This window comes from Podarcis liolepis (genome assembly GCF_965112155.1).
Source record: "Podarcis liolepis genome assembly, chromosome: 1".
Classification (NCBI taxonomy): domain Eukaryota; kingdom Metazoa; phylum Chordata; class Lepidosauria; order Squamata; family Lacertidae; genus Podarcis; species Podarcis liolepis.
This window is the reverse complement of record NC_139554.1, coordinates 67,381,783-67,408,528: the sequence shown is the minus strand read 5'-3', so window position 1 is coordinate 67,408,528 and position 26,746 is coordinate 67,381,783. Positions and strand designations below refer to the sequence as shown.

Below are 26,746 nucleotides of genomic sequence, written 5' to 3'. Positions count from 1 at the left end.
CTGGCATATTGAGTGTAGCACCTTAACAGCATCATCTTTTAAAATTTTAAATAGTTCAGCTGGAATATCATCACTTCCTCTGGCCTTGTTATTAGCAATGCTTTCTAAGGCCCATTTGACTTCACTCTCCAGGATGTCTGGCTCAAGGTCAGCAACCACACTACCTGGGGTATACGAGACATCCATTTCTTTCTAGTATAGTTCCTCTGTGTATTCTTGCCATCTCTTCTTGATGTCTTCATCAAGTAAAACTGTAGAGAAAGTTAATAGTTCTACTTTAAGAAACACCTGCTATTCCCTGTTATACTCATGCAGTTTTAGTGGATTTGCATATATTGCCCCCCCCCCTTTTAAACTGTAAAGTGAAAGTAACATTCCAAGAACCCAGAGACAGGAGTGTCCTTCAAGCATTATTCTCCATGCAGCCATAACGAGGCACCACACCTCCCCCTTGCCATCCATGTGTTGGGCCTGAATTCTGAAGAGGCACCACACCTCCCCCTTGCCATCCATGTGTTGGGCCTGAATTCCGAAGAGGGAAACCTGCTCTGCATTTGCATCCACCTTGGAAATCAGAAACGTGCAGGATCAGGGTTCTAAATCACCAAGGGAGTGTATGCAGTAGAGCAGGTTTTCCTCTTCAGACATTTCCTGTATGGATGTTGGCAGTGGTATAAAGGCAGAGCCTGGGGATGGGGTCCTGTTCTCCCTCTACATGTGATTATGATCCTGCAAAGGATAATGCTGGAAAGAGGCTAATTTCTGTGCCTACGGGGCATTAGACAGTTTGTGTACAAGTAGCTAAGAGAACAAACTTGGTGTTCAGTCCTGTACTCAGTTAGCTGGTAGTAAGCCCCATTGAACTTGGCACGGTTATTTACAGGGAGCATGCATAGCATTGTAATGTAAATGCCTGTATCTACAAATACAGCTCTGATTAAAGTTGTAGCACAGACGAAATTACAAAAATCACGTTTAAGTATTGCCCTTTTGATGCAGTACTGTGTAGCTTGAGTCGTGCCAAAAACTAATGGATCCTTTTACCGGAAACTGAAAATTAAAGAGGATGAGTAAGTAGTGCACTTCAAGGTTTCATAATATGCATTTAACTTAAATAATGAATGCCAAAATCTAGAGTCAGCCAGTAAGTTGCAACGTTTTCTTTGCAATATGTTTTTTCCACTCAACCTCTAATTAGGGGTCTCTTTCTTCCTCTTTACTACACTGGATAATAGTGTATTTCAACACAGATTAGTGTGTGCTTTCAAAAGTAGGATGGAATAATCCAGTGTATTATTTCAGTACCAGTTATCATGAAGAGCATGCTAAAATTTATAACTTCCACTTTTGGGAATTTAATCCCCCCACCTTTTAAAGACATGTCTCCACAAAAGAACAGGATTAATTAAGTAATCTGATGACTATTAATAAAAGATTCAGATTTTATTTTTCACCAGTTATTTATTTAATAGGTGCATTCAGACACAAACCTTTTTGTTCAAGGTTTCTAGCTTTGCTTCTTAGCATATTCCACCGCCAGGATTTTCCACTCCAATGTCCTGCAAAAATAATGTTTCAGGGCAATCATACCATTGGGCATGGCTTGACAATTACGTATCTGAGTACAGTTGTACATTGGACTCCGAACGCCTTGCGAGTTGAACGTTTTGGCTCCCAAACTGCAAAGTGAGTGTTCTGGTTTGCAATCGTTCTTTGGAACCCAAACGTCCGGTGCAACTTCCACAGCTTCCAATTGGCTGCGGGAGCTTTCTGCAGCCAGTCGGAAGCTGCGCCTTGGTTTCCGAAAATTTTGGAAGTCAAATGGACTTCCGGAATGGATTCCGTTCAACTTCCGATGTACCACTGTACTGTTTTCTCCTCCACCTTGGTCACACTACAAGCACATGCATGTAGATTTCCACAGATGAGTAAAGGGTACTTGTAGTGTAGTCCTAATTATGTCCACTCTGAAGTGAGCCTTTCAGAATTCAGTGGAACATACTCATAGGCATGTGAAGTTAGGATTTCAGCCTTCAGCTGTGGCCTTTCCCATCCCCTCTTCACAACCCCCCCAAAATACATTTTTATAAACTGGGTGGTGGTGGTGGTGAAATCTTCCTTTTACCTTACTGCAAAAGTGGAGAAGATCCGACAGGAGGTGGAAAAGCCACTTACATGTCCTGCGTCCCGCCAGGACATGTAACCTAAAACTTTCTTTCCAGCCATGAAATAAAAATTTGAAAGACAGGGGTACTGCCTGGCACCCGGATCTCGCCCACTTTTGTCTTTCCCACTTTTGAATAACTTTCCACCCACCTCTCCCTTCTCTTCTTGCAATGACAGCTCCCCAATCTCCCCAATAATAACATGAGTTTTTATGAAGCCAGGGGAACAATATTAGAATAGAGACTGAGGAAGAATCTGGGTAGTCTGGAACTCCTGAATTCTGGCTGACCACACCCACCGCAAATGTCACAGAGGTGGTAAGCGGAGGGCGGAACTGCAAGAAGTTTCATCTGGATAATAAGTGCTGAATTAGTGATGCGAAAAAGCAAAACAGATTTTACCCCTGAGATACAAAACTGGAAAAAAGAATTCCAGAATGCGCTACAATGTCATCTGAAAGCACCTGAAGAACACGAAGGAAAGAGCTCATTTCACTTAGTCAGGTGTAACTAAAATCCATGTTTAATAACCTTTTTTTCCAAGTAGAGGGGAGGGAAAGATGTTAGCTCTGCAGATATCAGGAAGTAGATGTAAAAAACCCCATGGTGGAGTGTACGAGGGCTTAGCAATGTGTGCATTCTACCTAGAAATCAGATATGGCAATGTTTCTGTTTAATGTGGCAACAGGGAACTAGAGCCAGAAGCCCAATGGATATGAAAATCCTCCTTCTTTTGTTCTTGTTTACATTCAGGGAAAAAGTGCAAGCTCTTAATTTAACCCTTTTTGTTTCCACCAAAATGAAAGTCACTTTTTGATCGATAATGGAAAAGCTATAGACGTGTCAAAGTATGCTTTGTAATTTTATTTAACGAAGTAATTCAAAATGGGGAGGAGACTCTTTGAAGCCAAGTTCTGCTGTTTTGTTAACCTAGGCAGCCAAAGTTTGCACAGCTGCAAAGGGGAAGATAACTTTAACCCTTTTCTTGCAATATTAGCCTTAAGTATATTGCTTAAATATAGTTTGTCTGTTTTCAGAAGCAACCTGTGTCCTACTCAAAGGCCAGCAGCTGCTGTATAAAATAGTTCCTTCTCCAGGACAATTCTCTCCTTCCTTTTTCTAGCTGGGTGGCCACTTACATCTCATCAAAAAAAGAGGAAATGAATCACCAAAAAACAGGACACACTTTTACATAAAGTATTTTATAACCTATGTACACAGATAAGACATTAGAAATGATTTAAAAACAGGTGCTATGGGCTATATCTAATGCTGCAGGTCTGCTGGCCCAAGGATCTTTGTGTGTGCAACTGAAATTTCTCTTCTACCCCCTCCCACATGTATCTCCCTCCCCAAGAAAATTAGCTCCAGGGCGGTTGGGGTTGGGAGATTCCATTCCACCTTTTGTTGCAGATATGTAGGATTGCTACATGTCACGTGTCTGTTTACAGTCCAGCACAGATTGCTGGGTCCCGTGAGCAGACCTTCCGCTCAGTGTATTGCTTTTTGTTTTGAGTCTCTCTCCAAGAAGATGGCAAGGAGAGATGACATGTTTCTTTGTCCTGATTTATGTATAATAAATCTGTAGTTTTAGTATGTATCCACAGCCTCAAGCCTCTTCTGTTGTGCAGTTTGCTCTAAGTAAAGTGTGCTCAAGTCAGCAAGCTTGAGTCGCTGATTTACGTCTGAGCCAGCGGTTGATGAATCTCCGCAGCGCGAAGGCTGAGAGGGAGATGATCCAGCTGGGGCCGAGCCAGCTGGCCTAATAATACCGACAGTTGGGTCACCACCTGAATCAGATTTTGAGGTGCATGTGGTGGGGGGAGAGGAAGTCCCATTTCACCAGTGAAACCTTGCTGGTTCAGCATTGGATGCAACTCATCATAGTGGGAAAGACTGTGGCTGAGGGCTAGGGACATCACTGGATACAACTCAGAATTTCTTTTCTTTGCTCCTCATTTTTATATAGCTGTTAAATCTTACAACTCTACAATTAAAATGATAAACCATAAATAACAAAATGACCCAAAATGTCTAAAGGGTTTTTGTTTGATTGGCAGCTCATTGTTTGGATGGAAGAGAGATGTATCCCCCCCTTAACTTTAGCTGGATTGTGCTTGTTATAAGGACAAAACTGCTCCTTTTCCCTTATGGGGTATCCAAGGGCCCGTATAGAGTCCTTAAGTAGGTCCCCTATCAGAAGGAGAAAATAACAGAGGCCAACCAGAGAATATTGAGAAGCAAAGCAGCTGCTAAGCAAGATCTTCATTAAACTGTTGCAACAGGGTGCTCACTACCACATGCAGGAGGCAGGAGCGACCCAGAACAAGGGTGTGCAAGCCTTTATATAGACTTTTGAAATTGTCCACCCTGTAGCCAGAGACGCCTCCCCAAAAAACCCAACAACCATCATACATACATCACAGAAGGAGGCTGTCTCCAACAAAGATCCTCTTTGTCAGGATACCTGGTAATGGCCAGTGATTGGTCTGCCTGGACAGCCTGGGCATTATTTTGTGATGGTAAATGCTTTAATTCCTGAATCCAGGTCACAGGCTCACCCTATTCATACACACATGCCATTAAGATAGGTAAGCAAAAGACAACAGAGAGACTTTACCATTTCCTTCCTCGTTGCAGAGAAGTATTTGAGGTCACTGAGAGAGTCAAAATGGTTTCAGGATTGTTCTCCTGTACTATTTCAGACGCGTGGTTTATATACTTATGTATGTGTTTGTCTTGTCCATTTATGAACGTTTATTTTATATTTGGGACCTCTGAATTCTTATAACAATCTTATCAAGATAGAGTCAAGAACGTAAGACAACAGTTCTCCTAAGGCAGGGGTGTCCAAACTTTTTTCAAAGAGGGCCAGATTTGATGAAGTGATTAGGATTGAAGTCGTTGAGCTTTGAAGTTGTTGAACTTTTTTAAAGATTGAAGCTGCTGAGCTTTTTTCAGGATTTTACCCTGGGAAATTAACTGCCACAGGGGCCAGATTCAACCGACCAACAGGCCAGATTAGGCCCCCCAAAAACAGACTTTGGACATTTACAGGGAAGGAAGAATCATTTGAATTCAGCTGGACTTGCTTCTGAGTAAACATGTTAAGGCTCGTAAATACTCCCATAATGATCTAATTGTAGGAAACCACAATGGTAGAGGCTTTTTATAAAAGACCCTAGAGACCATTTACAGAAAATTCTATGTGACAATTTCCACCAGCCCTGATTTGCAGAAAGCTCAGGATGCAAGCTGTATCGAAATGGGAGAAGATTTCTAAAAGTCCCTGATGTTGTGCGAACTCTTTAAAGTAGATTTCAGGTAGCTAAAAGCCAGCTGCCTGATTTTCATGATTTACTTCAAGGAGTTAAAAATCCAGAGCTGTGCTGGATGAGCCAGATGGTCTTTAACAGTAACATTGTTCATATTGTTTAGATTATCCTGTTGCAAGTACAGTGCCTCGTTTACCTTTTATGGAAGAAAGTGTGGAAAATTGACCACAGATGTACGCAGCTTGGAATGATGGCTGAGGCAAGGCTTTCCAGGCCTCCCTCTCTAATGCGCTTGATCCCACAGATAAAAAATAAATACAGAAATGTGAGGAGGCAGCATGAGAATTCTCTAGCATTACCTATTTAAGTGTTTACTTTAGATCTCCGAGCTGCTAAAGCTCTCATTTCCTTAAAAACCAAATGTCATTTGTTTCCCTTGTATACTATTACATTTAAGCAGCTTTGGCACAGATATTTAACCAAGTACTAAGCAGCACAAGATTTATACACATCTTCTATAAATTACCACCCCCCTCCCAACACATACACAAACATTTATAAGCAGGTAGGGGAGAAACCTTGACGTATATAGACTTCAAACACGGTTCCTAATTAAAAAGAAAGGAGATGGTGGTTGTTTTTGTCCTGTATAACAGAGAGCATACATGCACTATTAATATAGCTTTGATTACTATCGGAAGCCAAGCTTGTGCCAAATTAATTAGCTAAACCTTCGCTTACTTTCAGCCATGTGTTGAATTTGCACTGTAACTTCAAAGGCATATCTGAATAGAAATGCACTTCTTCTCGGGTTGAGTCAGATCTTGATTTTGAATATAAAATGGCGCAAATGAGAATTGCAAATGAAAAGCTAGGTACTCTGTTCTGTAAAGTCCTTTTGTTTCTTATCACTTTCCTTTCTGCCCCTCATTTCCTTCCTCTTACTGATGGCTGATGTCAAACTGCATTTACTTCTGGCAAGTGGGTTCCTAATTGGAGTTTCAGTGCTGACATGACAGCATTTGCATGCAGGTGCTCCTGCCACAGACCCCAGCTGCTCCAGCTTTCATAACCCCTGGGAGAAGGGCGAGCCAAATTCATAAACCCGCTCGGTGTCTGAAGCTACCAAAGACGAAAATCCCAAGTTAGTTTTGATAAATGGAATGCCTTGGCTCACGTGCCTTTTGGCTAATAAGGAGACAGCCTGATGGACTGTCTGCACACCTGGAACATACTTGTTTACATGATAGATAAGTTGGTAATACATTAAACCACGGGCTGCAAGCCCAGATTCAGACTGTCTATTATGGATGTAGAGCTTTAAAAGAAACATAGGAAGCTGCCTTATACTGAGTCAGACCATTGGTGTGTCTACTCTGCACAGTTTATTTTCTACTGGCAGTAACTCTCTGTGATTTCAGACAGTCTTTCCCAACCCTACCAGCAGATGCCTGGGACCTTTTATACACAAAGCATGTCTCCCAATCCCTGCCTGCTTTGCCAGATTTCTGATGAAGTATAGAAGTGGAACTGAGTTGGTCTTTTCTGCCACATCCAGACTGGCATTCTGTTACGAGACCCTAGATGGCTACTTGGAGCATAGATGGTGGTCTTTATCTAGCCTGCTTATTCTGGCATTTGTAGATAAACTAATGTTTTGCTTTTGCCATTTGGGGGGGGGGGGACTAGATGGAATGTACTATGAGTCCAACTGGAAAAAGATGCTTATAGAGTATATATTTTTTCCATTAGTAATTTTGGTAAAATATGCCACCTTTATATTTGGAAAGTATGTGACAAAGTTTGTATTGTGTTGATGTCACCCTTGGGCAGCTGCTGTGGTCCCAGCACTCTGCCAGGACCCTACTTCTATCCCTCCCCTCAACAGCAGCCAGCTATCAATGCCAGTCACCAGGTGTCACAGTTGAATTTCCCACAATGCTCTGCGGATCTACAGTGTTTAAGACACTATTGGTGGTGTAAATGGCATCACTTGGCACTGCTTCAGCTTGTTGCTACTGACCACTTCTGCCGCTACCAAGGCCTACTACCAGACACCAATTTGCCAAGCGGTCAATGGGACTGGATGAGAACCAGTCCATTACCGAGGCAAGACAATGGTCCAGCACATCCATTGCCCCACCTGCAAAGGTAAAGTAGAGCTGTGTGTCACCAGCATATTGCTGACAATGTATTCCCAAACTCTGGACGATCATGTAGATGTTAAACAGCATGGGGGATGAGCATATAACGTCGATCCTGGCCCAACTGCACTGGTTGTCAGTTAGTTTCTGGGCCCAATTCAAAGTGCTGGTTTTGACATATAAAGCCTTAAATGCCTCAGGACTGCAGTACCTCAAGGACTGCCTTTCCCCATATGAACTGACCTGGACCCTGCAGCCATCATCTGAGGCAAGTGGTCTGGAGGGCGGCAACACAGCAATGGTCCTTTTCTGTGGTGGCTCCTCATTTGTGGAATGCTCTCTCCAGGGAGGCTTGCCTGGTGCTTTTGTTACATATTTTTAGTCACTAGGCAAAAACATTCCTCTTCCCCCAGACCTTTAATCTATGGCCTTTTAAATTGTTGGGGGGCTCTTGTTTTGGTTTGTTACTATGTTGTGCATTATTGTGTTCTTATATTGTAAACTGCCCTGTGCTCCTTGGATGATGGGTGGTACAAATTTTTTAAAAAAATAAATAAAAGTTATAATATTTTCATTCTTTTAAAAATTTAGCTAATGGTTTATTTCTTATTTTGCAAAACGCAACAGCACTTTTAGTAGAAAAGTGGCCAACAAGAGCAGTAAATGACAATGATTTAGCAACCATTTATATATCATTTGGAACTGCCAGCTACATGTTACAGTTGAAAGGGTGCACTAAAACAAGGTGGTTATAGCCCCCACACGTAACAACAGCAATAATAATCACTATAGCCAAATAACCATGGACAGATAGTTTTCCCAACTTCCATTTCTCTCTCTCTCTCCCAGAAAGTGCCAGAGACTCAGCATATGTAGTTTTTGTAGTGAGAATTCTCATGAAGGAGCAAATGGTTTCATTATTGGATTTTGTATCTCTATACAGCATTTATTTTCTTAAAAATAAATATGCCCCACCTTTCTTTATGACATAAATTCAAAGTAGCTTTAGAAAGTCACAAGATACATAAGACACAATAAAACCAGTTCAGATCACTAAAATCAGGGCTTTTCTTCTGGGGGTACGCAGGGTTATGCATACCCCTAAACATTATGTGAATCTTTGTACTTTGGTCCATTTACTGTATTTATTTCCCCCCGATTTAACTATAAAATGGTGATTTTCTTGAGTCAAAATGAGAGTACCCCTAAATGTTTTTTTTAGGAAAAAAAAGCCGACTAAAATCGATTTCATATATTGAAAACTAAGAGCAGGGTAAAACAATTCAGCTTGAAAACAGGGAAACCTAACTCTTCCCCACACTAAAAGCATGGAGAATGGCTTAGAGCTGCTTCATACGTCATTACTTGAAATTGGAAGGTTGCATGTTTTATATAAATTCCGCTCTGGCTCTCCACAAACCCCCCAAGCAAGAAAATCCCCACACACTATGGAATTTTCAAACCACACACTTGGTGATAGTCTGCTTATATGGCAGGAACTACGATGACAACATCTCCCAGCTAGTATTTCAGGAATAACCCACACATCGGCTGTAATCAGCCCAAGATTGTTACAAAGATGAAAGGTTTGGGCTAATGTACAGAGCAGAAAGAAAGAAAAAACAAAAAATATATATTTTCATTATTGAGATAATGACCATATAATGTATGTGTGTGGAGGGGGGTGGGTGAAGTATTTGATTATAGATTATATATAAAAAAGACTCTGAAAGATAATTATTAATGTAACTCACATAAAGGAGTCTATTCTATTTACTTATAGGTATAGAAAACAAAAAACAAAATCACTGTGCAGTTACAATTTTTATTTCCTCCATGGCTCCTGTAACATCCAAACTCTAATTCACAAACTGCATCAAAACAGTAGCATGCCCATAAATAACTGACTGTGCATCAGGGGTTGACTCTCAAGGAAACCATTGAGGTAAATAATCTTGATGAAAATGAGAGGAGGATCAGTTGGGAGGCAGTCTAGGTAAGTGGGAGGTATCTGCTGGTCTCTCTTCTCCCCCTCCCTCTTTTTCCTGCCCCTCCCGCCCCCATTCCATGCATTCATGAAATGTGCAGGGTTCTTCAGCAGATGGATATGTTTTTAAAATTTGTATTTTTACACTGTTGACATTTTCTTCAAACTATCCCTGAATTTAGCATTCAGACGATGTGGGTGCATAATTGTAGACATGTTGACAATAAAAAAGTGTGTCTTGGTAACTATGCACACCCAAATCCCCTGTGTTAGTTAAGCCACCAGCTGCAAAAAGAGTGGCAGCAAAACTCTTAATGTGGAATGATATGGGGAAAAAATATGTGCTGAGGAGTTGGTGTCTAAGATGGATATATCAAAGGTGAATAAATTGGATAAACACTACCAGATAATAGAGTGGCTTAACTGATAAGTGGAGAAAGCTCAGGATGTCCATAAAGCCAATGCTGTTCCAAGAAAGGTTTTGTGGAAGAACTGAAGCAAAGCAGGAAAGATGGTCTGATGAATCAAAAGTTGCTGTTGTAAGGGAACAGCCTATCAGTCATGAGATCTATAAATAAAATTGCTTTATTTGTTAAATTTGTTTTCCACTCTTCCTTCCACTGTACACACACACACACACACACACACACACACACACATTGGAGGCATGATACTTTTGAAGTAATCAGCACTTTGAAGATCTATTAGTAATTAAATTGGACAACATATAACGTTAGTTTATAATGCGTTTTCTTCCCATTGCTATCTGGATTTTCTCATGGCCTAGATAATTTTATCCTATTAACATCAAACATACAGGTAACTTTAGAATCCTGCATCTGCATTATTTCTAGGAAAGCATAATATAATTAGAAATGACAGTAATTGGCATTACATGGTTTAATTAAATTTCCTCCTCTGTGCACAAAACCTTTTAACCAGCCATTCCAGTGCTATTTCTGTATTTATTTGTTATGTGGCTAAATGTGTTATGTGGCAGATATGGTATTTATCCATTTTCACAAATTAAGCTATTAGTATTATGTTGCCTCTGAATTGCTTCTTGAACTGATGGGCAAAACTACCTGAGAGAGAGTTCCCACCTCTCTTCAATAAACTTCCTGTCTTCACTAAGCTGAAAATTGTGGGGTTGAGAAAGCACTGTTTGTGAAAGACAGAAAGATCAGACTTCCAGTAATGTTGTGGACATTTTATGCTTGGGAGAAGAGAAGCACCGGAACTTATTATCCTAAACGAAGGCAACACTGGACAGTAAAAATTCCTTCTAAATATCAGGAAGCAATGTTACTTCTGAAGCAGCCAGATTCAAAAGTATTCACAGAATTTCCCTGCCATCCTATACAGGTTAAGATCGTGGATTCTGAATATCCCAGTGAAATGGTTCTCCTTGAAGAGTTCTGAAATGCTTAGCAGTATTTCAGTACTATCCCAACGCTTATATGCTGGATTTAGTGTGTTTGCTAAACAGTCCCTCAAAAATGGCCTGGGAGATAAAATACCTGGAAAAGGTGAGGTGTCCCCTACAGAAAGAGATTGGTTGTGCTGTTGGGGTGGTATTCCTTTTACTGACCTTGAGACGCCAACAGTGGAGCTGGTCTCTCGGAGGCGAAAGCAACAGGAGGACCACTGAGTGATCAGAGGCTAACAACAGCCCCCCCCCCTTTAAGACTTTGAATGAAGGAGAGGCTGGCTACCCCTGTTGATATTATTGGCAAGCTCAGAGAGTCTCTACTAGGGGTGGAAGAATCTGTCAGTGTGGGTTCTCAGAGTTTCTCGGGCTTTTTTCAATCTTAAATTCAGTCCTCCAGATTTCATTTTTTTTAAAAAATCCTCATTAAAATTCACCAGCATTTTTGTACAAATTTCTTTGTACTAAACACATTTTTGTATGCAATTTTTCTAGCTGCCATCCTTGATGTAATATAGTCTTGTATGTTATTTTCACTAATGTATTAATTTTATGCACACATTTTTGTAAACATTGGTGGGAGAACTTCACCACAAAATTCAGCCAAGATTGCAAATGTTGAAAGAGGGCCATCGTTCTGTTCTCATGTTGTTTTGGAAAGAGCAAATTTGATAGATTCGCCTTTAAATGCAAACTGAATTGAATTTCTGCCCCATCTCTAATATCTGCTCCTTTACAAATGAATAGTGACTGGCCTGGTTCCAGACTGAGAGAAATGAATAAGGAAAATAAATCCCTTGGGGTAGAGACCAGTAGACGGGAGTAAACAGACCACCATGTCACCTGAGTGAGGGCCAGGTGATGCAGATAGTCCTGGGGTGGGGGTTTTGAGTATAAGCTGGCCATTTGAAGGAATCCAGTGGTTTAGGGAGACTGTCTGGCGATCAGTTTAACTGCACTTGAACACTTTAATAATTAATAGGCATTCTGGAGAGATGCTGAATCTGACCGTTTCGATGCAGACTGGTTTCCCTTCCTTAAATATATTAACCAGTGAGATTCATGCATTGGTAGCCTCACCATTAGACGACTGTAATGAACTTTGTATGAGACCTCCCTTGGGATTGGCCTGGAATCTCCAGCTGGTGTGGAATGCTGCACTGGGTTGCTGAGTGGAGCACTTCGGCGCATACAGATTTCATCCGTGTTGAGGCAACTTGCACTGGCCGCCAACCAGCTACTTGGCCATGCCCTACTCTGAACTACTTAACTCACCCATCCTTCATGATTGCCCCTTTTGAAATGTGGAGACAGGACCATGCCAAAGCAGTATGCACAACAGGACTTCGGGTAGCTCTTGGGTTCCTCTGAGCTGCGCAAGTATTCCATGACTTCACTTACACGGAAGACCTGAGAACTGTTGCCTGGCCCAAAGGCCAACAGAGCAACAAGGAGAGGAAGGAACATAAACCAGGGATGTGAATTCCCAGTTCACAATTCGATTTTCTTTGGCTCTTGAATCAGGAAGGCCCTTTTGAGGACCACCAGGAGATTAGGGTAGGATCTGTTGTTATGGTCTCTTCCCCATTTTGGGGCAGCTGAGTCTCTTCACTACCATCCAGAGTTAAACAGAAAGAGGGGAAGGGGGATAAAAACAAGATAAAACATCTTGGGTGTGGTGGACCTTATTTCAACACACACACCTGCTGCTTTTCAAGGCATCTTGGAGCACAGCAAATATATGTTCAATGTATGTTTGCATTGGCAGAGTAAAGAAGTGCAAGGGTGAATGAAGAGGTGGGGAGCAAGGGTGAGGGGAGAACAGGAGAGGAGGCGATGAAGAAATGGATAACTTGACAGCTATGGTATGAGGTTCAGAGCTGTTGCAGAGTAGATGTTGATGAGGCAGTGAAGAGAGGGAGGGGAGTGAAGGAAATGTTTCGCCACTGCCCATCACGGCCTTCTTAATATCTGCCTTACACTGATTCCCTGCTGCTGTAATTATGATGGGCTTTGTAAAATGTAATAGCCCAAGAATTCTGTAGGTCATTTGGATAAATGAGGTTGCCTGTTTGTCAAAACATTTAGCTTTCTAGATGAAATTTGCCGAGATGGGAATGGCAAATGTAGTTTGTTTTGCAGATGGTCTATGAGTCTCCTGTGGCATCATATTAAATTATATAGGCAGTCAGTCAGTTGTTCTACGATGCATTGAGCTTCGAGTTGCAATGTGCATTGAGTATTCTGTAGAGATACAGACTCAAAAGCATAATACAGCTACACAGGGCAGCAGCAGAAGGGAGTGCTTTAAAAGTAGGGGACTTTTTAGTTGTCCTCGTGTTTGAGAAAATGAGGGCTTGGATAGTGTACAATGGGATGTGGAGCTTTTTGCCCCAAAGGTAAGGGATGCTACAGCCCTTGCTATTTTCTTTTTCATGTTGATTGCTGTGGCTCTGAATGATTATCTGTGCTAAGTATTTAGGGTGTTTTCAGAATTGATGTTTGTGGTGTTAGCTTTGCTTTGCTGTATTTTAATTTTTTTGGCAGGGTAATGTTTTTATGTTGCATTAGCTAGGCATCACATTGTGCTTTAGTACCAGAGGTCAGTAGTTTTCTAAATATATAATCTTCTAATAAATGTTGTGCTAAAAAACTGGTTCTTTTGCGCTGAAGTGTGTGTTGTTAATTTTAGTAAACACAGATTAGCAATATCTGAACTGCTTAATAATACAAAACAAAAAATTAAAATCTGTATATTCAAAACCTACTTAGACATGCTTAGCCAAAATTGTTTTGTGTTTTATTGTAACAAAACTTTTTGGGAACCAAGTATCTTTTAATTTCAGGTCTCCTTAATTCTGCTGGTTGCTAATAACCTCTCACAGTTGTATTGCTATGTGCTTTATATTTGTGTTCTGAACAAGTTTGATCAGATTTCCCAACATGAGTATCAGAGAGGCTACTTGATTGTATTCAAAAGCGTTTATTGTGAACAGCTGCATGAGTTATTCACACTTTAACACCAGAAACATGGGGGAATTATATTGGATAAGCTGGCATTTGTAAATTCATATTTATGGCATTCAGAACTGATTATCTTAACACTCAGCTGCCTGGTTGGAAAGGGTTTATTTGAAGTTTTATGCAATCATGCTACTCTGGTACAAAGATATGGGTAGAAATTGAATCAGAATTATTTATTCATCACAGTGCTGAAAAGTAATGTGCATGTGGATGAAGCACTTTTAAAGAATTACGGCTTTAATTTGGCATCCAATTATATGGGTTTAAAACTCATTGAAACTAGTTGGACTGTATATATGTGTACAGGATTGCAATCTAGTTTATGTTCTATGTAGCTGAAAGCAATCAAGTGTCTCTCTCTTTCTCTAGCTGGTGGCAAGGCACCAATTCGTGTGTGTGTGTGTGTGTGTGTGTGTGTTTGCTCTTTTGAAACAAATAGAATTTTGAAGCTTTTTTTATCCAACACTCCAGGTTGCCTTGACATGCCTTGACAGTCTTGAGCTACACCAATGTTGTGGACACTGTTGTCAAACTAATACCCAAGAATACCAGTACTGCAAAAGGGTAGCTAGGGCTTTAAAATAAATTTATTGTTGATGGGAAAGGGAATATGTGAATGCATGCTGCATGTAGCATGGAGAGCTCTTCCTGTTTGGTTGAGTTGCTCAAATCATGAATGTTCTGAGAACATTTTGACATACCCCAAACCCAGGCAGCCTCATTTACAGCCTCATGTTTGCTAATTAGACAGACCATGCACATTCATTGTTGTGTTAGCTACCAGTTGCTTTGTGTCTGCTCCTGGCAACTACCTCAGGAAGTTAGGGACCAATCAAATGCAGCATCTTTTTACATGACTATTTGTTTGCTCATGCCTGCTTATCTGAAACCAGTGAAGCTGGTATGGCAGAAGTGTAGTCAGCTGCTGTGTTGTGTTGTCTCCGATTCTCTTGCTCCAGCAGTATATGGCCCTGGATCAGCAACCAGAAGTGTGGGTGTGTGGAAGGAGGGGCCGTTGCTTTTCTGCCAAGTCTCAAACCCAGAATATTTCAATACCAAAACCAACAACTCATTTTTTCCTTAATGTATAGAGTTAAGCCCGGGTTAAAGAAAGAGGAAAGTCCACATGGTTAGCTGAAGTATGATTTCACCTGCTGCCCTTTGCAAACCTATTTAGAAGAGCATCCAATTCATTTCACCAAGCTTTTATTTGGTATCTGTGAGGTGTGTTCTAAATGAGGTGTGGGTAGGACTGCGGTTTTACAGCCCAATCCAACTTTTTCAAGAAATAAGCTCTAGACTTCAATGGATTGGTCCATAAGATGTCACAGAACTAGTCAGCAGACGACTTATGTTGCCACCTCTTCCCCTTCTAGTTTGCGCTGCGTACACTAGGTGGCCTCGGACAACCTACTAGCCTCAGCTATAGCTCATCCCACACCTTCAATATGTGGATAGTAATACTGACCTAGTTTGTAGGTCACTGGGATAATGCATCATCCCCTTCCGACTGCTTTAAATCAGTACAGTATAGAAGTGCTAAGTGGTGTTATCTGAAATGTCAATACTGGTAGAATGGTAATTCAAGTTGCATTCATTGCTCAACTTCACATTACAAGCAAAAGTTATGTAGAAAATATCCATTGCAATAACCTAATTGTGGGTGCTTTGGCATTAGGAACAAAGTTATCTGGAGCAAAGGAGCATCAGTGGTGGCAGAATTAAAACAATATACTTTTATAGTGCTAACAGTGTAGATCTGACAGGATTCCCTCAGGGATCACTGCCAAGAAGGCATTGCTCCTAGTGGATACTGAGCTATTCTCCCTGACTTGTGGCACCTCTGAGACAGGAGTAGCCAATGTGGTACCCTTCGTATGTTGTTGGGCTACAGTTCCCTTGCCCTTTGGCCCCACATTGACTGGGGTTGATGAGGATTGTACTCCAGCATCTGGATTACAGGTTGACTACCACTGCTTTAATAGGCCCTCATAGAACATAATGCTTTGGAATAATGGAATCATAAGGTTAAAAGTGTTCCCTCAAACTGATGGGTCTTGTTATTTCTCCAATGCGGTTATTGAAGAAAGCCGAAGGAATCTGTGGAATCCCTAGGATCCTTTTAAAAATAGATTCTCTTTTGCTTTCTTCTTTTTTTGCCAACCACAACCGTGGGCTAGGATGATCTTTTCCTAAAAGCTTAAACTGAAAGAATGCAGTTTAAGAAGCGAAACCGCACTGCTCTGCTTGTGAAGAAAGTGTGTTAGAAGTAGGTATGGCTAAATATAGAGCAGAAACTGTTAGTTTTGAAAGCTCTTGGCATCACAAATCCTTTTCACATATTTGGCATGCCTCACATTATCTGCAGGCACTGAGTACCCTGTTGGCTGAAGCTGCCTCCTTATAGGTTCTCTCATTGAAGGTTTGATTTGTTGGGAACAGCAGCACATTGGCATAGGTCATCACCACAGTGGGGGGGGTGTGTGTTGTAGGTTGGTGATGTTTCAGAGGCGCCCTGGTTCTCTCTTCCAGTCTCTCAGATCAGCGCACTTTGTTGTGACCCCTTGTAAGATTCTCCTTTACCGTCACTAAGTTTCAAAGGGTATAGTGTTTATCCAGCTGGAAGAGGCGTTACTGCATGGTTGCTGTTGCATCATTCCTGTGTAAAGACAAGAATATGCTTTAAATTTTTTTTAAAATAAATCCATCCTTCCTGCTGAATGGGAATTGGAATAGATGGTAGACATTGTGTAGTCAAAATAGTTCTGAAAAATACAATGAAGGCTGAAAAGCTCAGTTACTGTGTGTTGAGTAAGTATCATTTGTTTTGGGTGTTCTTTTCCTCTTTGATCAACAGCTTTGTAATATTTGCTGGTTCCATTTAACGGAAAGCTGGAAAAAGATAATGGATTAGACAAAAAAATACTGCTGCACTGCACAGCATTGGGCAGATGAGAAAAGTCCAAGGCACTAGGCCTTTAATTTCTATTATACACAAGCCAATTAGATTGTGTTGTTTGACTTCCTTCCATTTTTGTTATGTTTTATTTAAAAGAGAAATGAAACAGCCACAGAAAATAGGCCCTTTCTGGAAAATGTGTACTAATGCATCACCATCAGATTGATGTATGTTGTTTGCACAGTCACCTTTACAAGTGATTGGCTGGGAGTCAGCAGTTAATGGATTAGGGACAGTGTTGTGCTACAGATGGTTTCCTGAAAATGATTTTCGATTGTAAACATGCATGTGTCTATTTCGGGGGGCTTCCCTCATTAATTATGTCTTTTGAGAACGAATTGCTTAAGAATGTGCAGTTTATGTTCTGGAAACACTTTTCAAACTGATCACCTCATAAAAAGCCATCTGCATAGTTGCAAATTTATGTTTATTTGTTTTCTGATAATTAATTTTCAATCACACATTTAACTGCTCTATCATTTCATCGCTGCCCTGAAAACAGTGGGTTGAATCCAGAGCTGCCCTCCTTCTATGCATGCAAAGGGCTTTGGAGAGGCTTTCACTGGAGGCAGGGATGCTGGTTTCTCTTCTGCTTGCCCTCCCCCCACCCCACCCTGTGCGGATTTTCACAGGAGGCTGAAGACGTATGGGAAAATTGGCAAAAATGGCGACTGTGGTTTCCTCCAGTGGGAATGTCCTATGAGTGAAATCTTGCTCACAGGAAGCTGGATCCAACCCAGAGGCTTTTACCTCATTTGCATGCAACACTTTGTACAAAATGTACAAAACTGTGCATCTAGCTGAAGTAATTCATCTGTAGTAAATTAAATGAAACTCAGTATGCACATATGTGGATTTACACTACAGCTAAAGGTGCAAAATCTCATTTTTCTTGCTGACTTTGATCTACCTTTCATTTTTTTTACATTTTTCAAACTTTAGCATGAAGGTTCATTACAGAGTTTTTATTTGATCCTCCTGAAAAGAAACAGAATATATTTTGCTTGCATTTTGTTCCGGAACGTGTCTCTGCTGCATTAAATCTACGCTAGTGCTTGGTGTATGTGTTTTTCTTTTCTTGTTTTTATATATTTAAGGAACTGGATTTGGCCAGTGGACTGGATCCTTCCTTTCCTCACTCCAAGTATGATGGGTGGGTGGGGCCGCCCACCTGTCAAATTTTAAAGGGACCAGCTGTCTGCTGATTGGTGCTGAGTGTTTGCTTTCTAAGGGGGTGGCTCTTAGAGCCAATTGCTTGCAAATGAACTTCAAAGGGGCGGCTGTCAGTACTCATCAGCTTATTGATGCCTAGGCATTTTTTTAAAAAGCTAACTCACTGCTGGGGAGTCCCTGATGGGGAGCACCTTAGTGCACCCAGTGTCATTGGTCTCCCTCTGTGTGCTAATCAACTGGTGGGCACTGAGAGGGAGAGCACACTAAAGTGGGAATTTTGTGGGCATTATACCAGGTTTTCTGTCATTGTCAAATTCTGGGTTATCTCACTTTGTTTAACATAAATGATTATATGGGTAAAATTCAAGTAAATTGTCACCTTGTAACTAGAGTGCCTTGTGGCTTTGATAACAATAAATAGCATTTTTTTTAAAAAAAAATGATAATATGATGTTAATGAGACAGCCACCAGCAATAGCCTCATGTACAGCATTTCTAATGACTCGCATGAGAGTGTTGACATCTCTAGCACTACAGCATTGCATTGGTTTGGGCAACGTAAATACTCAATGATACAATCTTAAAATCTTACCTTAACTTTTTCATTTATTTAAATGATTACAGTTTCAATCAGTTCAATTCAGCAGCCCAATAAAACCTGCATAATACATTTAAGCAGATGGAATTAATAACTCTTTTAGAGCTCTTCTAAAGGCCTGCAACACTGGACTCTGACTTACCTCAATCAGCCACATGTTCCACACACGTGGGCAATGTTATCTTCCCCAGTTAATTCTTCTCCTAGCACCTGTCCTCGCTAAGGCGGCGTACTGTATACTAGTGACCACAGAAGAAGCTGAAATCCACAGAACTGCATTGATACGGAACTGTCATAAGGAGATAGCAAGTACATTGCAGCCAATGCATCAACAATACAAACCATGTTTACACAATTAAGGGAAGATATCTGGCGTCTTCCCACAGCAGGGAAGATTAGTTACTGCCAGAGGGAGGTTGGTGTGAAACTTTCACAGCTGCTCCCCTCCTTTCTCCTCTGTGATGATGGGAAATGAAGTAAGAGAAGCGCTTTAAAAGTACAAAGTTGGAAAATCACTGACCTAAGGAAATATAAATAGTTATCAAAGTACATGAGGAAGTCTTAATACAATGAAGCGTGGAGCACTAGTCTGCATATGCTAAGGGAATAACGCTAATTTAAACCTTGTGGGCAGCAGTGTTTGTGCTCATCAGTTTCTACTAACTTCGAGGGGGCTCTTACATATGCATTATTAAAGGACAGAATGTGGCTCATTTGGTCAAATTTCATAGTTTAGATTTATGAACTTGTATTCGTGGATCTTCTGATTAAGATGTCTGTTTGGCTAAAAATAGATGCTGGGGGGGGTGAGAGAGAGAGAGCACGCACACACACACAAATATTTCCATTCTTTGGATTAGCTTCATCAAATATAACATATTAGAGACGTATTTGTGTGGTTCTGGTATTTTGATTGCCAAATGCATTGGTATTTTATGCTACCCATTTTGAATTAACCTTTTTTTTTTTGTTTGTACATTGCTGAGACAACCCAGTTGTGGGTCAGTTAACAAATGCTAATTAAAAAATAAATGTGAAAAGTTCCAGTGAGCTAGCTGAGCTGAAATTTTAGATGCCAACATGACGCAAAACAAAAAAATTTCCACAATGTAACTTTTTGTTTTTAATAGGACCGGTGTCTGACATCAGTGTAACAAAATGCTTCATGGTTTTGCAACTTGGCAATGTGACCAGAGTGCCTTTGTGATAAATTATGCAGTTAGATTTGTGGTAGACAGAAAGGATGTGTAATATTTTTTTGCACGTTGACTACAGTCTTGTTTGAATTTGTAGAATCTAGGATGAAAAAATAAGAGCCAAACCAGAACCTCTTCGTTTTTAGCAGGCTTGAACAAATCATGAAACTGAGAAAGAATGGGGAAGATCTGGGTTTATGTGTGCCCCTGCATATGCATGCCAGTTTTCTCAAAATCTTTGAAAGCATACAGGTCCAAGTGCTTGGCTCCCCACAAAGTCGCTTATTGTCAGTTACACATGAGAGCTGCAATTTGGATTGGCTAAATATTTTTCACTGTTGGATCCATTACTTTTCTGCTAAATACATGTGGAGATTAGGCTTTGAGTTCACGTTCTTACTGCTGCTGGAAAGCTGTAAGATGTAAATGCTAAGAAAAAAAACAAGACAAGTTTCGCTGAACTGTTTTATTCCTTCTCCTCCTCAGTGTCTGAACTACAAGAGGAAGGAATAAATGCCATTAACCTACCACTCAGCCCAATCCCTTTTGAACTAGATCCTGAAGATACTATGCTAGGTAAGTTAAAATACATTTTTGCTTAAACTAACTAATGGATGGAGACAAAATGTCACAAGCCTACCTTCTTTGTAATGGATATCTCCTATTTCCCCATTTCCACCTCCCTAAAGAGGAAAATGAAGTCCGAACCATGATTGATCCAAATTCAAGAAGTGACCCAAAACTACAGGAGCTGATGAAGGTAAATATGTAAGCACGTTCAAACTCTTCTAAAAATACAAAGCAAAGGAAATATATGTATTTATTTGTTGCATTTACGGTATATCCCACCCTTTCTCCAAGGAGCTCAAGGTGTCGTACATGGTTTCCTCCCTCCTTATATAATGCACAAAACAACCCTGACAGGTAGGTTAAGTTGAGAAGCAATGGCTGGCCCAAGGTCCCCCATAAAGCCTTATGGCCAAGTGGGCATTTGAACTCTGGTGTCCCAGCTTCTAGTCTCACACTCAAACCACTACACCATGTTGGCCAACGACTGTGAGAGCAAGGAAAACCACATAAGGATATAGAATTGCACTTTTAAGTTGCGGTTCATGCTGCTCCATCAGTTTTCCTCTTTACTGGCTGTGTAAGGACCAAGAACATCAACCTTGAAAAGCTTGTTCCCTGTTTCCTGGAGCGACCAGCCTGAGGATCCTTGGCTTCTTTAAGAGAAAATGGTTTGAATTCACATCTTCAGTGTTGAACAATCCCTACTCTCCTTTTCACCTGCCTTTGTTCCCAACTGGCCTGGGTAATAATCTCAAATATTTCTATCTTGCCAATTTGACTCTTATCAGGGTCTCCAATGCACAATAAAAAAATAAACATAGTCTAACATGAAAAAAACACAAACATAATCTTAAGAAAAATGGTACATCTCAGATTTACAGTAGAAGCTAAAAGCCCTGCCAGTGACAAAAAGGGCAAGCAAATTTGCATTTTTCAGAGCTTAACGTTGCTCCAAAAGCTTGGAAGATTAAGTTTCCACGGATGCTAGAGACTGAGGTGTGTGTGTGTGTGTGTGTGTGTGTGTGTGTGTGTGTGTAGGTGTATTTCAGTCCCACTGCCTCTTCCGTGTTTGCATTACAACATTATTATTATTATTTTGCTATAACTCTGCCTGTTTATGCATTAACACCTGCCATATTCCAAGGCCTCAGGGTAGCCGGTGGTTATTTAATGTGAAATTAAAAGATTCTTGTCCATGAGGACAAAATCCCAGCACAGTTGAAATCAGAAGGAATTGTTCTGTCTAATTTTGTACAATTAACATTTAATCAGACCTACTATTCGGAAGCACCCTCCGTCATTTCTGAGACCACGTTGCACAAAGTAGAAAGTTGGTTTGTGATGTACACACATACGAACTATTTCTGAATCTTTGTCTCTTGCACAGGTGCTAATTGACTGGATTAACGATGTTTTAGTAGGAGAACGAATTATTGTAAAAGACCTGGCTGAAGACCTGTACGATGGACAAGTACTGCAGAAACTCTTTGGTGAGAAATAATTTTATGCATATCACTGGAGACATTTTTCAGGTGCTTGTTTGTAGTTAGGAGTAACATAGGCACTGGTTTCCATTCCTTTATATTTCATATTGCTTCAGGCATCAGTAACTTATGTAGTCATCAAGATGGGATGGGACAAAGTTGGGCGAGCTCTGGAGCAGTGGTGGCCCTGCAGCAGCATGCACACCTGTAGAATACTCCCAGCACGTTTCCGAGCACAGTTCAAAGTGGTGGTGCTGACCTTTAAAGCCCTAAAGTAACGGCCTCAGTCCTGTATACCTGAAGGAGCGTCTCCACCCCCATTGTTCTGCCTGGACACTGAGGTCCAGCGCCAAGGGCCTTCTGGCGGTTCCCTCACTGCAAGAAGCAAAGTTACAGGGAACCAGGCAGAGGGCCTTCTCAGCAGTGGTGCCCTTCCTGTGGAATGCCCTCTCTTCAGATGTTAAGGAGATAAAGAACTACATAACTTTTAGAAGACATCTGGAAGACAGCCCTGAATCGGGAAGTTTTTAATTTGATGTTTTAGTATATTCTGATATATGCTGTGAGCCACCCAGAGTGGCTGGGGAAATCCAGCCAGATGGGCAGGGTATTAATAATTGGAAATAAATGGAAAATCGGATGGAATTCTTAGGAGAACAGAGATGCAACAGAAGACAAAGTGTGATAGGCTTGAGAAGTTGCCAAATTTTGAGACTTCAAACCAGTTATCTACAGAAAATCCTTTGTTATATGTGGGACGGAATGTCTTTGCATTGCACTTGGTACATGGAGTTGAGGTGTAGACTTACAGCTTTTTCTTCCATTATCACTTCAGAGAAGCTAGAGAGTGAGAAACTCAACGTTGCTGAAGTCACACAGTCTGAAATAGCTCAGAAACAAAAGCTGCAGACAGTCCTTGAAAAGATCAATGAAACCCTTAAACTTCCTCCAAGGAGCATCAAGTGGAACGTTGACTGTGAGTTACACATTTTACAGTGGAATTCTTGGTTACTGATGGTATTGAAAGTTATGTTTTTCTGCTGTGTTTTGTAAAACGTATTGAATTAGGCAGAAGCTAGAAGGCAGATTGAGCAAGTTTATATCTAGAATTGCGTAAGGTGTGCAAAAGTATAGATAAATATATATGTCCTCATTAGTACAGTGGTGCCTCACAAGACGAAATTAATCTGTTCCGCGAGTCTCTTCGTCTTGCGGTTTTTTCGTCTTGCGAAGCACGGCTATTAGCGGCTTAGCGGCTTTAAGAAAAAGGAAACAAACTCGCAAGAACTCGCAAGACGTTTCGTCTTGCAAAGCAAGCCCATAGGGAAATTCGTCTTGCGGAACGTCTCAAAAAACGGAGAACTCTTTCGTCTTGCGCTTTTTTCATCTTGTGAGGCATTCGTCTTGCGAGGTACCACTGTCATGTACTTACCGCTACTGACAGTTGTACACATTACGTTTGATTCCACACACACTCCAGAGTTCCTATTGCATGCACAGTATGGGCCCTGTACATACATGGCAGGGAATGAGTTCTTTTTTTTTTAATTATTCCTGTTACAATCTCCTTATGGAACTTGCATTTTTTTTATTCATTTTTTTATTTCCAAGGATTTATAACCCGCTTTTCCACATAAGGAGACTCAAAGCAGTTAGCAGCGTAGTTTCTAGAGTTATTTAATATTCAGGCATTGTACAATTTAATCATTTTATTTATTATTTTGGCATTGTGATATATCCAAGACTGACACCTGCTCTCCTTCTCTGGACAGCAGTGAGAATTGACCTGCCTATTATTATTATTATTATTATTATTATTATTATTAAAGTTTGTATACTGCCGTGTACCTGTTATAGTCAAAACATACAATTACAATGTAAAAAACAAAGTACATAATAAGAATGAAAACAAAGACAACCCAATAACCTGCCCTTCCACAACACATTTAATAAAAGGGCATTAGATGTCAGTCAGCCAAAGGCCTGGCTAAAGAGGAACCAGTAGCTCCCATAGTCCTCAGCACTCCCCTGTTCCATGTGCCACCTCCTCCTTCTCTCTGTACAGCACAGGAGGAGAGGGCTAGGGCGTGGCTCTTCCTTCTCCTTGCCTGTCTGCACTGGTGGCAGCAGAGAGCAGCAGTTGCTTGCCCACTTTCCCCTCCAGGCAGCAGCTGTTGCTCTCTGCTACTTCTTGATGACCCCCGCCCCACAAGAAGGCAAGTGAATGAGTGATGTCACTTGCAAGGAGCAACTGTTTCTCCTGTTTCTTGGCAAGTGATTAGCAGCAAGGAAGTGCAGCATCAGTTGCCTCTGGGCAGTGGAGCAGAAATAGGAACAGCCCTGCATATGGCAGCATCTGAGGGCAAGGGAAGCACTGTGACTGGAATCTTGCCAGCAGCTTCCTAAATCCCTGCATTTATTCCATTGGTTTCCCAGTTCGTCCAAAGAACTTTGAACCGTGTACATTGGGACATCCCTTATCTTGCCTTTCAGCAGCCCATGGAGCTACGTAAGGTGGAAATACCACATTCCCATAAAGCTTCTTAGCTGGGAATGGAACCAGATTTTCCCGGATCAAGCCCAATACTTAAGGCAATATGCCACACTTGATCTTAAAGAACATTGAGATGGTATTCAGCTAAAATATATTTGAAGGAAACAGGACTGAAATGTGCTGGATTACAGCCTGTGTAGGCAGACTTTTTTCTGGCTAGAACCAATACATATATATACACATAATTATTTTGACATTGGGTGAGTTGTTTGTTTTAAACTTGTATCCTTTTTATCTTTGCCCTGCAAGGAGCCTGCAAAGTTTGTCACTTGGAATACACTGAGTTTTAGCCCTGCAGAGAAACCTCTGCACAAAAACCGATAAATCCAGGAGAAGATCTCACTGGTTATTTTTCTGCTTTATTTAGAAACCTGTGGCCAACCTAAAAGTGTGTGGTTAATAAGATACCTAGAATCTTATGTTTATAGGACATTGCCTGAGAATTTGGTGATAATGCAGACCCAGGAAAACAATAATATAATACAGTTGTAAATCATTACCTTTGAAGCTAGGGGTTTGTTCACAGATTAAAAGTTTCCTGCAGTAAGCCTTTTGATACCTTTCCGTCTTGTTAGTGCTAACTATGCATACAAATCCTGCTGTGAATAAACTATAATAACAAGAACACTTAACAAGTTCATGAAGAATGTTTGAGTCATCCAGTTTAGTAAGTTATTGCTCAAGGGTACAAGCTAAATGGGCTCATTCATCTTCCTGCAGACATTGTGACACTTAAAAATGAATTAAGTGCATGTTATGAATACAAAAATATTCTTCTGATAGTTCATAAATCGACACAGGAATAGGGAAGATAAAGGCACGGCGCTGGGAGTGCATAGATAGCACTTAATATAGCAGCATAATAAAATCTGTGTTTTGAATCAAGCTTAGATTTCCATCTTCAAGCCAGTGGGATCCAGGCACGCAACAAAATCTTACCTGAGGAGTATTTTTGATTTAGTTGTTTTCATAGAACCAGTTGATTTATGGCAGGAAAGAGAAGGAGTTAGAAGAAAATACTCTTTCAGCAATCTCTGGCGGGCAGCAACACCAAAGGATAAAATATCCCACATAGTTAAGGAAGGGGGCACTGCATGTTAAAATAAATATTTGTTTTAGTTTGTCTTACAGAATTTGACTTCTTAATCTATTTCAGCTGTCCATGCTAAAAGTCTTGTTGCAATACTGCACCTTTTGGTTGCGTTATCACAGTACTTTCGAGCCCCAATCAGACTGCCAGATCATGTGTCTATTCAAGTTGTTGTTGTCCAGGTAGGGACATTTTTAAAAGATCTTTGTTTTTACACAGTATTTCAAGAAACGCAGTAACTTTTAACATGTATGTGTTGGTATGTATCAGTTCTGGCCAACACAAATAGTCAGAAGGACAAGCTTTTCCTTAGGCACAGCTAAGCATTGCATTGTCCTTCTTTGAAGGCACGACAGACCACTTGTAACATTGATATGTGAAGCATGTCAAATATGATTTTAGCTCAGAATGTAAGTGTACAGGTATCATGCATTGATCTCTGAAGTGAACGGCTGAGATACAGCATAAGATGAGTGGGCTTCTCCTTCTTCTTCTGCCCTTCCAGCCCACTGTGTGCCCTGCAAATCTGCTCAAGATATTCCAATCTAATCTAATTTAATCACTTTCCTCATAAGGTTGGTGAATGGCTGTCAGTAATCTTACCTGCGATTTCCAGATAATTTTTCTGTCACAGGAGGCATTCCTTCCTGTTTGTTTCCACACAGGACAGGTGCCTTTTAGGCAACAAAGAAAGTCTCTTAGATTGTACACAAATAGAAATGATGTAATTTTGGAGGGGAGTTATTTTATATTTATGTTTATTTCATGGCATTCATATTTTGTAGTTATTTTACACAGAGTATGTTCATGTGTGTATGTGTGCATATATGTAAGTGTGTATGAATATATATATCTCTGTGTGTACACACACACACACACACACACACACACACACAAAATGAATAAATATTGGTGTTGAAAATATTAAATGATCAATCATTTCCCCTCACCCCCCAGAAACGAGAAGGAATCCTCCAGTCCCGTCAGATCCAAGAGGAAATAACTGGTAACACTGAGTATGTCAGCATTTCTGTTGTTTGATCTGCTTTGGAAATTCAATAATTTGCTAACATTTAACCTTCATTCCTGGGGATTCTA

General features: G+C 40.7%; 1 protein-coding gene across 2 annotated transcripts in view; it reads left to right on the top strand.

The window, feature by feature from the left end:
- Positions 1 to 26,746, top strand: part of PARVA (parvin alpha) — a 72,278-nt gene that overhangs the window by 26,476 nt on the left and 19,056 nt on the right. For both annotated transcript variants that reach the window (XR_014519835.1, XM_083478589.1), the window contains exons 2-7: positions 20,437 to 20,526; positions 20,640 to 20,710; positions 21,908 to 22,010; positions 22,840 to 22,980; positions 25,715 to 25,830; positions 26,606 to 26,664. Coding sequence is in view for 1 of the 2 variants with exons in the window: in XM_083478589.1 (XP_083334715.1) it covers positions 20,437 to 20,526; positions 20,640 to 20,710; positions 21,908 to 22,010; positions 22,840 to 22,980; positions 25,715 to 25,830; positions 26,606 to 26,664 (580 nt within the window). In the remaining variant the exon portion in view is untranslated. The remainder of the gene's footprint in view (positions 1 to 20,436; positions 20,527 to 20,639; positions 20,711 to 21,907; positions 22,011 to 22,839; positions 22,981 to 25,714; positions 25,831 to 26,605; positions 26,665 to 26,746) is intronic.